Source organism: Solea senegalensis, linkage group LG7 (assembly GCF_019176455.1).
Source record: "Solea senegalensis isolate Sse05_10M linkage group LG7, IFAPA_SoseM_1, whole genome shotgun sequence".
Lineage (NCBI taxonomy): Eukaryota > Metazoa > Chordata > Actinopteri > Pleuronectiformes > Soleidae > Solea > Solea senegalensis.
In genome coordinates, this window is record NC_058027.1 from 18,264,952 (window position 1) to 18,278,460 (window position 13,509).

The window sequence follows — 13,509 nt, forward strand, 5'->3', positions numbered from 1 at the left end:
AATGTTACTGAATGCCCACATTTCCTCCAGCACATTTTAATTAATTGTTTTATTGTATTGACCCCATTTGACAAAACCATCTCTGGTGAAAAGGGTGTTTATTAAAACAGTCTAAAAATAAATGCTTTCTTAAATGTTTTCATTTCAACTACAGAAGCTGATCATATTCCACTGGTCATGTTAACAGCTTGATCCACTGCTTCAAGTGATCAAATGAATAAATCAATAACTGAGCTTTAACTAGGTCTCATTATTATTTTTGTTATGTTGTGTTCTATCAGTGATGGCTCCTCAGAAGAGGGCGTGTCCAGCCTCGGATCTCCCAGTGACATGTGTCTGTCTCCTTTGGCATGGAGTGTAACCGGGAAATATTTGGCCTCCGCCATTGAGAAAATGGTCAACATCTGGCAAGTTAATGGTAATGACTCATCGCTTGTTTTTGTGTTTATATCACAGTTGGTGGTTGATGGTTGGTGTGTGAGGGCCTCTGAATATGAAGATTGTGTAGCTACCATTAAAAATGAATGTGCCAGGAAACTGGATATGGTACAGTCATCACTTCCTGCCTCCCTCTGTCTTTGCATCCTGCAGTGTGCACCATCTGTCCTTGGCTTCAAGGATGAGAGTCCAGTTATATTCATGTTCACTTTCATCAGCACACGTTGATGTGCTGTTGACATGTGACTGAAACCCAGCACGCGTTTAGCCTTCTTCTGTTTCTATTGTTGTTTAATTAACAAACCAACAAAGTAACTTTTATGGTCCAGTATATAACATTTTGCCTGACAAGATTTCAGGAAGTAAATATTAGAAATGTGAGTATTGTATGTAGTTTGTTCATATCTATGAATTGGTAAAGTCTAGTGTGGATCCAGATAATGATCAGGATTTTGGAAATCAAGAAATCTGAGACTACAGGTGCAGCATAAATACAGATTGTATAGTGGATGGGAGAGAGAGAGGGGGGTGATTTGTCATCTAGAGTTAGAATTAGAATCTGACCATTTCTGTCATTTTCAAAACATTTAATAGACTAACATAATAGATTTGTTTCAAAACCATTGCAGGTAATCATGATGGCATGATTGATTTACATGGGCACTGAATCAGGTCGGCTCCAAAAGTTAATGGGTTCTCACATTGCACATCGAGTTTGGTGGATATCTAGTTAAAAAGACACACAGGAAGACAATTAAAAAGATAACCATGGTAACTGTGATCTCCTTCCCTCTCTTTAGGTGGTAAAGGTCTCCTGGATGTGCAGCCTCACTGGGTTTCAGCTCTAGCATGGCCTAAAGAGGAAGAGTCTTTATGGTGTGGTGAACCCAAGGACATGCTGCTGGTGGGTCGGATGGACGGATCTCTGGGCCTCATTGAGGTGCTGGACACGGCCACAATGCACCGCACAGAGCTGGAGCATTGCTACAGGAAAGATGGTATAATTTTCCTCTTTGTGGTTCTTCTGCTTGATAACGGGAGTCTGAATATTAAATGTGTTCACACTTGCTCTTCTTTCAGTGGCAGTGATGCACATTGCCTGGTACAGTGAGGACAAGCCTTTTGCTGTGGGCTACGCAGATGGCAAGCTACTTATTGGATCCAAAGAGCCCTTAGAAAAGGGCGCCATTGTGGTTATCGACGCACACAAGGTAAATAACAACAGATAACTGTTAGTCACAAATAGACCAGATGATTTGTATGTTTACAGATAAACATTCTCTCATCTCAGGAGTCCATCAGCTGTATGAAATGGAGCCCCACTGGTCAGATCCTGCTCACCTGTGCCAAAGAGGAGACAGTGAAGCTTTGGGCGAGCCACGACCTTCGCTCCAGCTGGCGCTGCCTGCAAAGTCTCAGACACCCTTCCGTGGTTAACAGTGTAGCCTGGTGTGGCCTGCCTGGATGTGGGCAAAAGCCCCTCAACATGTTGGCCATGTACGTTATTTCACTTCTTTTTAAGAGATACAGGGTTTTGTTTTTGTTCAAATGTAAGGGTTACAGGGCTGCACACTACCATTGATTGCTCTGGTATGCCTAACTTATTAACCAAATAATGCACCCAGATATTTTAACGTATCTCCTTCAGTACCACAAAGATTTTTAAAGGTTGTCTTTTTGTCAGTTCCCATATACAATCATACTTGTGTAAATAACTTTTAACAAGAATAAGGTGTGGGAAAATGTCTTAATTTAAATAGACAAATCTCATGTTGACTTTTGCACAGTATTTGATGTGCGTTTATCAGATAATGCACAATATTTGAAATGTTAAGTCACTTTTGACTATAAATTAAATGTATTTATTTATTGTCTTTTTCAGATGCTGCCAGAACGGTCTGGTTTCAGTTTGGACTGTTCCTCAGGATGTTTCCCACTTTGCAGAATCCTGCTCACCTGACTCAGAGGGATGGTGGGAGAATGAAGCAAAACCTAAAATGATGGTACTTTTACAACATCAGTTTTAATGAAAGTGTAATGTTACTTAATTCTATGCAGACATGCAGTACATATACATGCTCCCTTTTATTTTGAAATTCCTGGACATTTGTGTATGTGGAAGAGAATTTCACATTCACCTATGGAAATATCTGACTGTACTGTAGATTGCGTGTGTACATCATTCTGATTCATCCATGATGAAGTAAAGTGTCGTTGTGTTGCAGTCCTCCCGGTGTTCAGTAGATGGAGCAACATGTGTTTTCCAGCTAAAGGGTCACATCACTCCGGTCAGAACATTGGCCTTCAGCCCTGATGGTCTAGCTCTGGCATCTGGAGGAGTAGGAGGCCTCATGAACATCTGGTCCCTGCGGGTACGAACAATCTACACAAACACACACACAAACATATACAGGATGAACGTGCTGTTTACAGTGACGCTGAATACCTCTCTACTGGTGTGTTTGTCCACATTCACAGGATGGGTCGGTCCTCCAGACGGTCGTAGCTGGGTCGGGGGCAATTCAGAACATCGTCTGGATTTCAGATGTGGGTGTAGCTGTCTGCTCCAACAGGTCAAAGGTGAGGACTCCTTACCTTCATACATTTTTCTCATGTAAATTCACTAAAATTGTTTCGGCTCTGCTTCATCTGTATTATATGACTTCATTTCCAGGACGTGCTTGTCGTCAACTGCTCCAAAGAGTTCATGGTGTCCAACCATGTGCTAGCCACGTGCCGCACAGCTCTGAAGAAGCAGGGTGTGGTGGGACTTAACATGGCGCCCTGCATGAGGGCCTTCCTGGAGAGACTGCCTGTCATGCTGCAGGAGCAATATGCCTACGAGAAGGTAGAGAACACTTAATGTCTGTCAGTTACTAGCGGTCACTGTGACCTCAATTGCTTTCCAGCAGTCAACAGGTTTAACAACCAGCAACTAAGTTCATTAACTCATTTTACGAACTAATGGTTCATAATTAAACTCATTTATTTCTATGTTTTTTTGTAATTTAATACATGATACATTATTATTCATACACCACTTCATCTGGACACATGAATAAAAATAAATGTAAACTCTCCCTCCAGCCTCACGTTGTCTGTGGCGAGCAGCTCGTGCACAGCCCCTACATGCAGTGCTTGGCCTCCCTGGCCGTGGGTCTCCACTTGGACCAGCTCATGTGTCGCCCACCTGTGCCACCTCACCTGCGACACTGCCCGCCAGAGTCTGGCACTGCCATCTGGAGCATCAGCGAGTGGGCATGGTTGGACTGCTTTTCTACAACAGTCAAAGCAGCGGAGGCTCTCGCTCGTGGCGCCACCTTCCCCGAGTCCTTCTCTGTTCCGGACATGGAGCCTGTACCCAAAGATGAAATGGTTCTGCTCATGGTGAGGGAGGAAATCATGCTGTATGATGTAATTAATACCTATGCAGCTCAAAATAATACAAACATACAACAACTTGTGTTTATAGGACAACAGTAAATGGTCACCTGGAATGGATGAACAGATCATGTCCTGGGCTACGTCGAGACCAGAGGTACCTTCATCCATAGATTAACTTTAATAACACACTTGTCTGCGGTTAAGCTAGCTCCTGGTCTAACCCATTTATCTTCCTTGCGTGTGTGTGTGTGGGTGTCTAGGACTGGCACCTCGGAGGGAAGTGTGATTGTTTTCTGTGGGGTGCAGGGCGACACGGTCAGCTAGCAGAGGCTGGCAGAAACATACTGGTGCCGACCACAGCTCCGTCTTTCTCTCAAGCACAACAGGTAAACGGATATCAAACCTCAAACTCCCACTACTAAAGTCTCTCCACGCTCCATAACTTGACCTTTAATGGTGGGACATTAAAACTACTAATATGTTCTCATCAGTCATGCATGATAAAATAAAAAACTAAACAAAGCACTAATAAAGGTCGGTGACTTTGTTTTATTTTTTACCACGGGGTGTTCTACTATGCATGCACAAGGTTTTTCATGATTATTTATGCAAATGACATAGAAAGCATGTTGTGTACAAGTGACACCTGACACCTGACGTGTTCACTTAGTATGTGTTCGGCATGTGTCTTGTCCTCTAGGTGGTGTGTGGTCAGAATTGCACCTTTGTGATCCAGCCTAATGGGACAGTGTTGGCGTGCGGTGAGGGAAGCTACGGTCGCCTGGGACAAGGCAACTCTGACGACCTGCATGTACTCACCGTCATTTCAGCTCTTCAAGGTCTGTTGTTTTTAGAGAGCAAACTAGTCTTTTTATGTGTTTGGAATGATGGTGAGTTTAACATGTGCATTTTCTTCTGAGGCTGCAGTGATCGAAAACTAATGGATTACTTAATCACCAACCATTCTTATAGTTAGTTAGAGTGTTTACATTAATAACCACAAGTTCTCTGATTTTTGAGAATCTTAGATGTAAATATTTTCTGGTCTCTTTGTTCCAAATCACAGAGAAACCAGAAAGACCAAATATGTATCTAATAGTTTAGAATTTTGTCCTTTTACACCATTTCCACCGTTTTTTATGAACAACAAGTTGATTAATTGAGAAAATAATTGATGGATGTGTGTGTAAATAACCATTCAGCGGAGCAAATATGGTAGAAACCAACATCATGCAGGTTAATTTTCTACATATACATAGGTGTTAAAAAGCACCATTCTCTCTTCAGGATTTGTTGTGACACAACTGGTGACCTCGTGTGGCAGTGACGGTCACTCCATGGCACTGACGGAGAGCGGCGAGGTGTTCAGCTGGGGGGACGGGGACTATGGTAAGCTGGGCCATGGAAACAGTGACCGCCAACGCAGACCCAGACAAATAGAAGCTCTGCAAGGAGAGGAGGTGGTACAGGTGAGGGTTTTTTTATACTCAATTATTACTCACATTTGTAGGCCTTTATTTTTGCTAATTTGCGTTATTTTTGCTAATTTGCATTATTTTTTTTTCTCACCAGATGTCATGTGGGTTCAAACATTCAGCGGTGGTCACAGCTGACGGGAAACTCTTCACCTTTGGTAATGGGGATTATGGCCGACTGGGACTGGGAAACACCTCCAACAAGAAACTGCCAGAGAAGGTCATGGCTCTGGAGGGTTACCAGGTCGGACAGGTAAGATGCAACAATACTATGAAGATGGCGGGTCACTGGTTGAAATCTCAACCAGGTCAAAAGGGCTGGGGTACCCCTGAGCAAGGTACCCAACCCCCATTGCTCTCCGTGCACTACTCAGTGTGGCAGCCCACTGCTCCTAATCCTAGGATGGGTCAAATGCAGAGAAATTATTTCCCTAAGGGGAATAATGAAGTATAAGATTTAGATTTAGATTTTAGATTTCATAAAGATGTGTAGTTTGTTTGTATGTGTGTGGCAGCTCTGTGCTGATGGTGACATGTCTCCCCTCAGGTGGCATGTGGTCTTAACCATACTTTGGTCATCTCTGCTGATGGAATGATGGTTTGGGCTTTTGGTGACGGTGACTATGGAAAACTGGGACTCGGTAATTCCACAGCCAAGTCATCGCCTCAGGTAGAAGCTGAACCTGAAAAACCTGAAAAATGTCATGTCTCACAACTGTTGTTAGAGTGAAAATACAAATAAAGTTTTATTTTCAATTCCTCAGAAGGTGGATGTGCTCTGTGGCATCGGAATCAAGAAAGTGGCGTGTGGCACGCAGTTCTCCGTGACTTTGACCAAAGACGGAAAGGTTTTCACATTTGGCCAAGGTACCCTTTATTTTTGTTTAATTAAAGATTAGTGCAGCTGTGATTGAGATAATTTATTTCCATTGCTGCGTCCATCAGTAAAATGTGTTATTTTGTCACTTTTGGTGTTTGAAATCATTCAGATTTACCTAATTGACAGAAAAGTTGGCCAAAATGTTAGATTTTTACCTATGGCTCCATTTATAATGTTCTTGTCACATTGTCACAGACCGTCTCATTGGTCTCCCTGAGGGCCGGGCCAGGAACCACAACCGTCCCCAGCAAGTCCCGGCTCTGTCGGGGATCCACATCCAGGACATCGCTGTCGGAGCAGAGCACACTTTGGTGCTTTCCTCCACAGGAGATGTTTACACCTGGGGCAGCAACTCGGAGGGACAGGTAATCTGCAGACTGACAATCATCACTGTCAATAATAATTTCAGTTATATAGAAATGAGCTCTGGTATGTTGTTGACCATTGATATTCAGTTTGTGGTCATTTTGTGTAAACCTTGCTGTGTAGCTGGGTCTTGGTCACACCAACCACGTCCGGGAGCCCACGCTTGCGACGGCGCTGCAGGGCAAGAACATTCACCAGATTTCTGCTGGACGATGCCACAGTGCAGCATGGACGGCTCCCTCTGTGCCGCCACGAGCGCCAGGTTAGACAGACTAGGCACTTGTCAGACTTGTCAGGCAGATGTCCTGCAGTGCTGTAGAAACATGTAGTAAATACAGCATATTGCTTATTGTCACAACAGGCACTACTAGTTTTTGGTGAACAACATTGAGGAATGTCATGTGTTTGATAAAAATTATTGTTTTTTTTTGTCCCTCTGGTCTCTTCTGTGTTGCATCCTGCCCGGTCTTGTGTCCTTCTCCATCCACTCCCTCATGGTTGTTGCATCTTGCGCTTCCTCCTCAGGCTCATCAGTTCCCCTGCAGCTGGGTCTGCCTGTGGTGGTGCCTCCTCAGTACAGTTGCCTGAAGGAAGTGAGTATCGAGTCAGTCAGAGCTCGCCTCCGCCTCCTCTACCACTTCTCCGACCTCATGTACTCATCATGGAGACTGCTCAACCTCAGTCCTAACAACCAGGTAGAACCATGACACAAACATTTAAGATTAAGATTTCACCGTCAGGCATTTTGATGTTTTGTGGGGAAAAACATGTGTCTTAAAAAGATTTTTAAAAAAAAAGCTGAAAGATTAAAGGAAAAACAGTTTGTAGGCAGTAAAAGCTGCTCACAGGTCTGATTTGAGGGAGGGTACATCTCAATGCTGCTGAGCACCTTAGTCTCGAGCATCGTTCAGGTTGTGTTGTGACTGTATTTGTTACCTTGCAGAGCTGTGCCTCCCATTACAACCCTGGCACCTGGGGGATTGTCCAGGGCCAGCTGAGGTCACTGTTGGCTCCCAGAGTGTACACTCTGCCCATGGTGCGCTCTATCGGCAAAACTATGGTGCAGGGAAAGAACTACGGTCCCCAGATCACTGTCAAACGCATCTCTACTCGGTAAGAGCTGCCATGGAGTCCATCTTCCTCTCACATTAAAGCAGCAAACAGGTCTCGTGTTGACACAGACTCCTGGGAAAACACAACCACAACCAAAGCTGCATAGAAAGACTTGTCTGTTCCCAGTAGCAGGAGATAATGAGTCCAAAGTGCATTTGTAAATATGAATGCCTCATTTCCACACAGCAAGTCATGCCTATGGTCACCTTTGTTCAGTCCAGAATTTCTGTCCACCTGTTGAAGATTTTTACTTTGAACTGACCAAATGCATTTTGTGTCACCAGACCAGACATTACATATAAAAGCTATTTAGATAAAAAAGACACTTGATATATTGTTATATAGTCAACCTAAACAATTTGCTTTCATCAAAAAACTTCAATCAGTACAGATCAATTTTGTCACGCGTATTTGACAAAGCTATACAGTGAACATAGTCTCTCATGGCCACAGTGGCATCTCTCATCTGTATAAAAAGGCTTTTCCATGTATTGAACACTCGAGTCAGTTAAAAGAAACAGAATTGCAAACAAAACTCTGTGGGAATTCGATGTTAATGACGTCTTGTTTTAATTAAATATGTAATTTGTGGGACTGTGACTCTCTGCAGGGGGCGGAAGTGTAAGCCAATCTTCGTGCAGATCGCTCGCCAGGTCGTAAAGCTCAACGCCTCTGACCTCCGACTGCCGTCGAGGGCTTGGAAGGTGAAGCTGGTGGGAGAAGGGGCGGACGATGCAGGCGGCGTCTTTGATGACACCATCACAGAGATGTGCCAGGTGTGAACAGATTTAGATTTTGGATCATCACAGTTATAATAGTAAATGATTGTTCAATTTGTATTTGTTTTTGTTTGCAGGAGCTGGAGACAGGGGTGGTGGACCTGCTCATCCCTTCCCCCAACGCTACAGCAGAGGTCGGCTACAACAGAGACAGGTGAGGAAGACGATCAGGAAACCTGTCTGTGTGTTGTCTTTGATCCTGACTCATAGACCGTTGATGAGAATTGTTGACAGACTGTTGATATAGCATGTTGAATCAGTGGAGAAGTAAATAGGAAATCAGCCTGAAGAAAAAAACGGAAAAGAAAGAAAAGGAGCTTTTTTACAAGGATACAAGGCCCCTACTCCCTCGTATCTGAGACTCTTATGATTATACCATTACAAGCAAAAACATGCAGTTTTTTTGTTGTCAGTTGTAGTGACAAATATAGCATACTCCCTCTGACACAGACACAGACTACTTTCTGCACAAACTTTGCAAAGTGTTGCCAAATTGGTGTCTGAGTTGCGTCCAATCCTTCATCTGAGATGGATGTGACCACATTCTTTTACATGCGTGAACTTTAATTTTACCCACCAGGGTGCACTAAAGCCCTTCTACTCAGCTGACGACACAGTTTCAAAGTGAACTGAAGTGTTTTTACACAATTTATCATACTCAGACAGTGTCTTTGCTGTATGTCTGTATAGCCTACCTCTAGTGTTAATTGTATTAATTTATTAGGCTCCATGATTTTCTGTTAGTGCAACTAGAAATATTTGAAAAGGTCAAAGTGTGTATTTGTTTGGAGTGTTATCTTTGTCCCACCATTTGAAATAATCTGTGACCTTTAATCCTCCTCAGGTTCCTCCTGAGCCCGTCAGCCTGCCATGATGAGCACATGCTGCAGTTTAAATTTCTGGGCATCCTGATGGGCGTGGCCATCCGCACTAAAAAGCCCCTTGACCTGCACCTGGCTCCGCTGGTGTGGAAGCAGCTTTGCTGCATACCGCTGCTCCTGGAGGACCTGGAGGAGGTCGACCTCCTCTACGTGCAGACGCTGAAAAGCATTCTTCACATTGAAGACAGCGGCATCACAGAGGATAATTTCCATGAGGTGAGGAGGGATTCTGCCTCTAGTGCAAACGGATCCGCCAATAGGTGTCGTGTGTACAGAGCAGAAAAACAAATAGCGCGTACTATAGAAAAGGTTTTCTGCAGCAAGTTGGTGTAGATAAACGCACTAAACACAAGACTTATGTCTATCTTGCTGTTAAATGTAAACGTAGAGTGTAAATACAATTTTGTATTAACATTGAATTGGTGCTCCTCCTGAAGATTCTGCATTAAACTGTGTTCAGGCTTTAATGACAGCAACATTGATATTTGAGTAACCACAGATTAACAGAGGCACTGATGGTTGTTTTGATCCTCCTCGTCGTCAGAATCACTCACATGCTGTTTTCAACCTTAATGAGTTCAATGAGTGTTCAGTCAGTTAGCCATCACAACAACAAAACAAAGTTCAGATGATGCCATATACGGCGGTGCTGCCACACCCTCTGACAGTGACGAGCCGACAGTGACCACAGTGAGAGGCTGTTTATTGAGCTGATGGTTAATAAACTCAGTGTGGCTCTGAGTCTGAACAGGCTGATCTGATACACACTGTTCCTTTCCCAGCACTGATAACATCTCAGCATGTGTATGGATCAGACCGCTACTAACACAGACCAGCCTCAGCTACAGAGAAGCTGTAGAACAGCAAAGTTTCCCTCACACACGCACACACCAGGGAATCTGTTGATGTAGCACATCCTGCCCAGTGGAGGCTTGGCCCCGCTCCCAGCCAGAGGAGGGGGTGGCTAATAGCCACAGCAGTGCGCCGGTCACTTTCTCAAATGTTCTATGAAAGGAATAAGTGAAAAAGAGAAATAATCTTTCTTTTTTTTTTTGAAGCTGTCACACGTCACCACATGATTTAAAAACTCTGTGTAACCGATCTTGAATCTTGAATCTATTACTGTTAAAAATGTGATTATATTAACACCATCCATGTCAAACTGATGATACTATGTGGTCATTTTTCAGATGATTCCTCTGGATTCCTTTGTGGGGCAGAGTGCAGATGGTAAGATGGTGCCCATCATCCCAGGAGGAAACAGCATTCCTCTCACGTTCTCCAACAGGAAGGAGTATGTGGAGCGAGCTATTGAGTACAGGCTACATGAACTTGATCGGCAGGTAAGAAGATCCAAAGGGAAACCATTTCTTTATTTGTCCAGTCAGACTGCTTTTTTAATTTTTAGTTTCAGAAAAAAAGACTCTGGAAACTTCTGTTTTTGTTCATGCTACACTTTGACCCTTCGGTCAAACTGAGGCTGTGAGTTGTGTTTATGTGGCTTTAACCTGTATATCAAACACAAACGCTCATACGTCCATCACCGTTTTAGGTGGCGGCAGTTCGTGAAGGCATGTCGTGGATCGTCCCCGTGCCATTGCTGTCGCTGCTGACGGCCAAACAGCTGGAGCAGATGGTGTGCGGTATGCCCGAGATCTGCTGCGACGTGCTGAAGAAGGTGGTGCGGTATCGGGAGGTGGACGAACAGCACTCGCTGGTGCAGTGGTTCTGGCAGACTCTGGAGGAGTTTTCCAACGAGGAGCGTGTCCTCTTCATGCGCTTCGTCTCCGGACGCTCGAGGCTGCCGGCGAACACGGCTGACATCTCTCAGAGGTTTCAGATCATGAAGGTGGACCGGGTGAGTGACGTACCGTGTTTATACATCACAGGGTACGACAGGGTTGTTACTAGAGCCCCAATTTTAGACCATAGCTATCAACAAATCTATCCACCGATCAATATTTGTAGAACTCAATGGATCTGTGTCTGTCTCTACTGACGCAACAGGCTTAGCCTTTGTTTTAGTCTGGACAAAAAAGCTTGTGTTTTAGTGTGGATGAACAGAAGCAGATGCTTTTATTTGGAAAACTACAACTACAAGGTGTGTGTTTTAGTCTGGACTAAGAGGGGAGACTTTTATTTTGAAAACGGTAGAGCTGTGTTTCATTGTGGATGTAGAGAAGCAGACACCTTCATTTTAATAACTACATGCCTGTGTTTTTAAGTTTTAGTTAATGAAAAGGAGATACTTTTATTTTGAAACCTGCAGGGCTGTGTTTCAGTATGGATGAACAGAGACTGAGATTTTTTCATCATGTGAACTGATTTTGTGTGTGTTATTTTGTATAATTGTGAGAAGAACTTTAGGATAATGAAGCAGTGAACTGGCCCTTTAATGTGATGCATTCAGATGTTGATGAGATGCAGGAAGTTTGAGTGACGTTGACTCTTTCTCTCTGTCCTCCACAGCCATACGACAGCCTGCCCACCTCTCAAACCTGTTTCTTCCAGCTGCGACTGCCACCGTACTCGAGTCAGGCTGTCATGGCGGAGAGGCTGCGCTACGCCATCAACAACTGCCGCTCCATCGACATGGACAATTACATGCTCTCCCGTAATGTGGACAACGCAGAGGGCTCCGACACCGACTACTGACGAAGGCACTTCACACACGTCCACATAAATAAATCATAAGCTTCCCGGCAATGACTGGGAACAGACTAATGTATCTGAAGTCACTAGGCAAAAACGCGCGTGCACACACACACACACACACACACCCCCAGAGATGTGACGTCATCACTGCATCAGTCGTGGGAAACTCTGCAGCATTTTACATCATTTTATGTCTTTAAACAGCAGCTTCTCTTTTCTTCTGTGGTTCATTCTCAGTTTTTAAACGATACAAAAATCCACACGGGGAGCGATTTTAGTTGAATCAGTTTCAGGGTTTCTGCATGGAGCTTTGTTTATGTTTGAAATGTGTATAGATTGTTCAGATGAGTGGAGGGCGGGGGGGGAATAATTGTACATTGTGTAAAATGCTCCATTTGGAAAATGTTTTGCACAATATCCCTATTTATTGTTTTCATTGCTGTGCCGAGTTTCCCAAAGCAAACAAAGAACAACAATAAATGCTGCATAACGGATGTGTTCTTCTGAGATTTGATATTTGAAGATGGGGGGGAACAATATTCAGAAAGTCATCACATTTATTTCAGAATATAAAATATCACAAAGGCCATGTTTCCATCTGAGCAGATGAAATAAAATCACACACAACGGAAAAAACATCTACATCTATTAAAGAACAGTTTTGGATTTTTATGCTCGCCACATATTTAGTTATTTATTGATGTCTGTCAAAGGCTGAGCAGTGAATGCAGCACGCTAAAACACCAGCGTCGGTCACAACCACACCTCGTTTCCACCGTTTTAGTTCTTGTAATAATTCTGTTTCATTTACAGATTCTGCCTCCCCGTGATCAATGCTGCGAAAATCAGTCCATCACAGGGCCACATGGAGACGAACAGTGTCCAATTTGCTTAATCTCCAAATCTGCATGTTTTTGCTTCGAGAAAACTACTACTACTAATTATTTAATATTATTCAATCTTGAAAGGACTCTCGTATGGACAGAACTAATGGAAACTAGGCGTCAGTGTGTCGACACACGATGTGTTCAAATACAAGTTAACATTAAACCGTTTAAACAGAGTTCCCATAAGTCATTGAAAATTTGGACATGTGAATTTGGGAAAAAAAAAAAAAAAATCAAAGCCCTTGGAGGTTTTTTGAAAATTGGATCATTGAAAGTGCTTGAATTTTGTGCAAGAAAGAATTTACCGTAAGTTGATAATGTCTTGTGTCATAGTTACTATCAGTGTTGTGGACTCTGTCCTCTCTCTGTCTCTCTCCGCCATTGACATGAGATTCCATGCAGAACAATGAGTGAGTAACGTTAAGCGAGAAAGAGACAAATTACGTGATAGCTGGGAAATGCTAATTCCAAGATCTTGCTTAAGATCATTTATCCAGATGCAGAGTGTGCTGCCAATCTATAAAAGTGGACGTCATGGGCGAAGCGGCTCTTACAAGTTGTCCTTCCATCTTAAACTGTGTCTGCACATTCAGTCCTTGAATTTGAGGACATTTGTCCTGGAAAGTCCTTGAATTTGATGTCAACCAAGGT

General features: G+C 43.4%; 1 protein-coding gene across 4 annotated transcripts in view; it reads left to right on the forward strand.

Annotated features, from left to right (window-relative positions):
- Positions 1 to 12,073, forward strand: part of herc1 (HECT and RLD domain containing E3 ubiquitin protein ligase family member 1) — a 46,869-nt gene extending 34,796 nt beyond the window's left edge. For all 4 annotated transcript variants that reach the window (XM_044030394.1, XM_044030395.1, XM_044030396.1 and 1 more), the window contains exons 54-79: positions 282 to 418; positions 1,239 to 1,436; positions 1,519 to 1,649; positions 1,730 to 1,935; positions 2,321 to 2,441; positions 2,664 to 2,810; positions 2,917 to 3,018; positions 3,113 to 3,286; positions 3,526 to 3,825; positions 3,911 to 3,976; positions 4,083 to 4,208; positions 4,523 to 4,661; positions 5,110 to 5,291; positions 5,395 to 5,550; positions 5,845 to 5,967; positions 6,062 to 6,164; positions 6,373 to 6,542; positions 6,667 to 6,805; positions 7,069 to 7,238; positions 7,487 to 7,656; positions 8,267 to 8,432; positions 8,513 to 8,589; positions 9,280 to 9,532; positions 10,507 to 10,659; positions 10,869 to 11,174; positions 11,786 to 12,073. In XM_044030394.1, the coding sequence (XP_043886329.1) occupies positions 282 to 418; positions 1,239 to 1,436; positions 1,519 to 1,649; positions 1,730 to 1,935; positions 2,321 to 2,441; positions 2,664 to 2,810; positions 2,917 to 3,018; positions 3,113 to 3,286; positions 3,526 to 3,825; positions 3,911 to 3,976; positions 4,083 to 4,208; positions 4,523 to 4,661; positions 5,110 to 5,291; positions 5,395 to 5,550; positions 5,845 to 5,967; positions 6,062 to 6,164; positions 6,373 to 6,542; positions 6,667 to 6,805; positions 7,069 to 7,238; positions 7,487 to 7,656; positions 8,267 to 8,432; positions 8,513 to 8,589; positions 9,280 to 9,532; positions 10,507 to 10,659; positions 10,869 to 11,174; positions 11,786 to 11,971 (4,201 nt within the window). In that variant the 3' untranslated portion in view covers positions 11,972 to 12,073. The remainder of the gene's footprint in view (positions 1 to 281; positions 419 to 1,238; positions 1,437 to 1,518; positions 1,650 to 1,729; positions 1,936 to 2,320; positions 2,442 to 2,663; positions 2,811 to 2,916; positions 3,019 to 3,112; positions 3,287 to 3,525; positions 3,826 to 3,910; positions 3,977 to 4,082; positions 4,209 to 4,522; positions 4,662 to 5,109; positions 5,292 to 5,394; positions 5,551 to 5,844; positions 5,968 to 6,061; positions 6,165 to 6,372; positions 6,543 to 6,666; positions 6,806 to 7,068; positions 7,239 to 7,486; positions 7,657 to 8,266; positions 8,433 to 8,512; positions 8,590 to 9,279; positions 9,533 to 10,506; positions 10,660 to 10,868; positions 11,175 to 11,785) is intronic.
- The last annotated feature ends 1,436 nt before the right edge of the window (positions 12,074 to 13,509 follow it).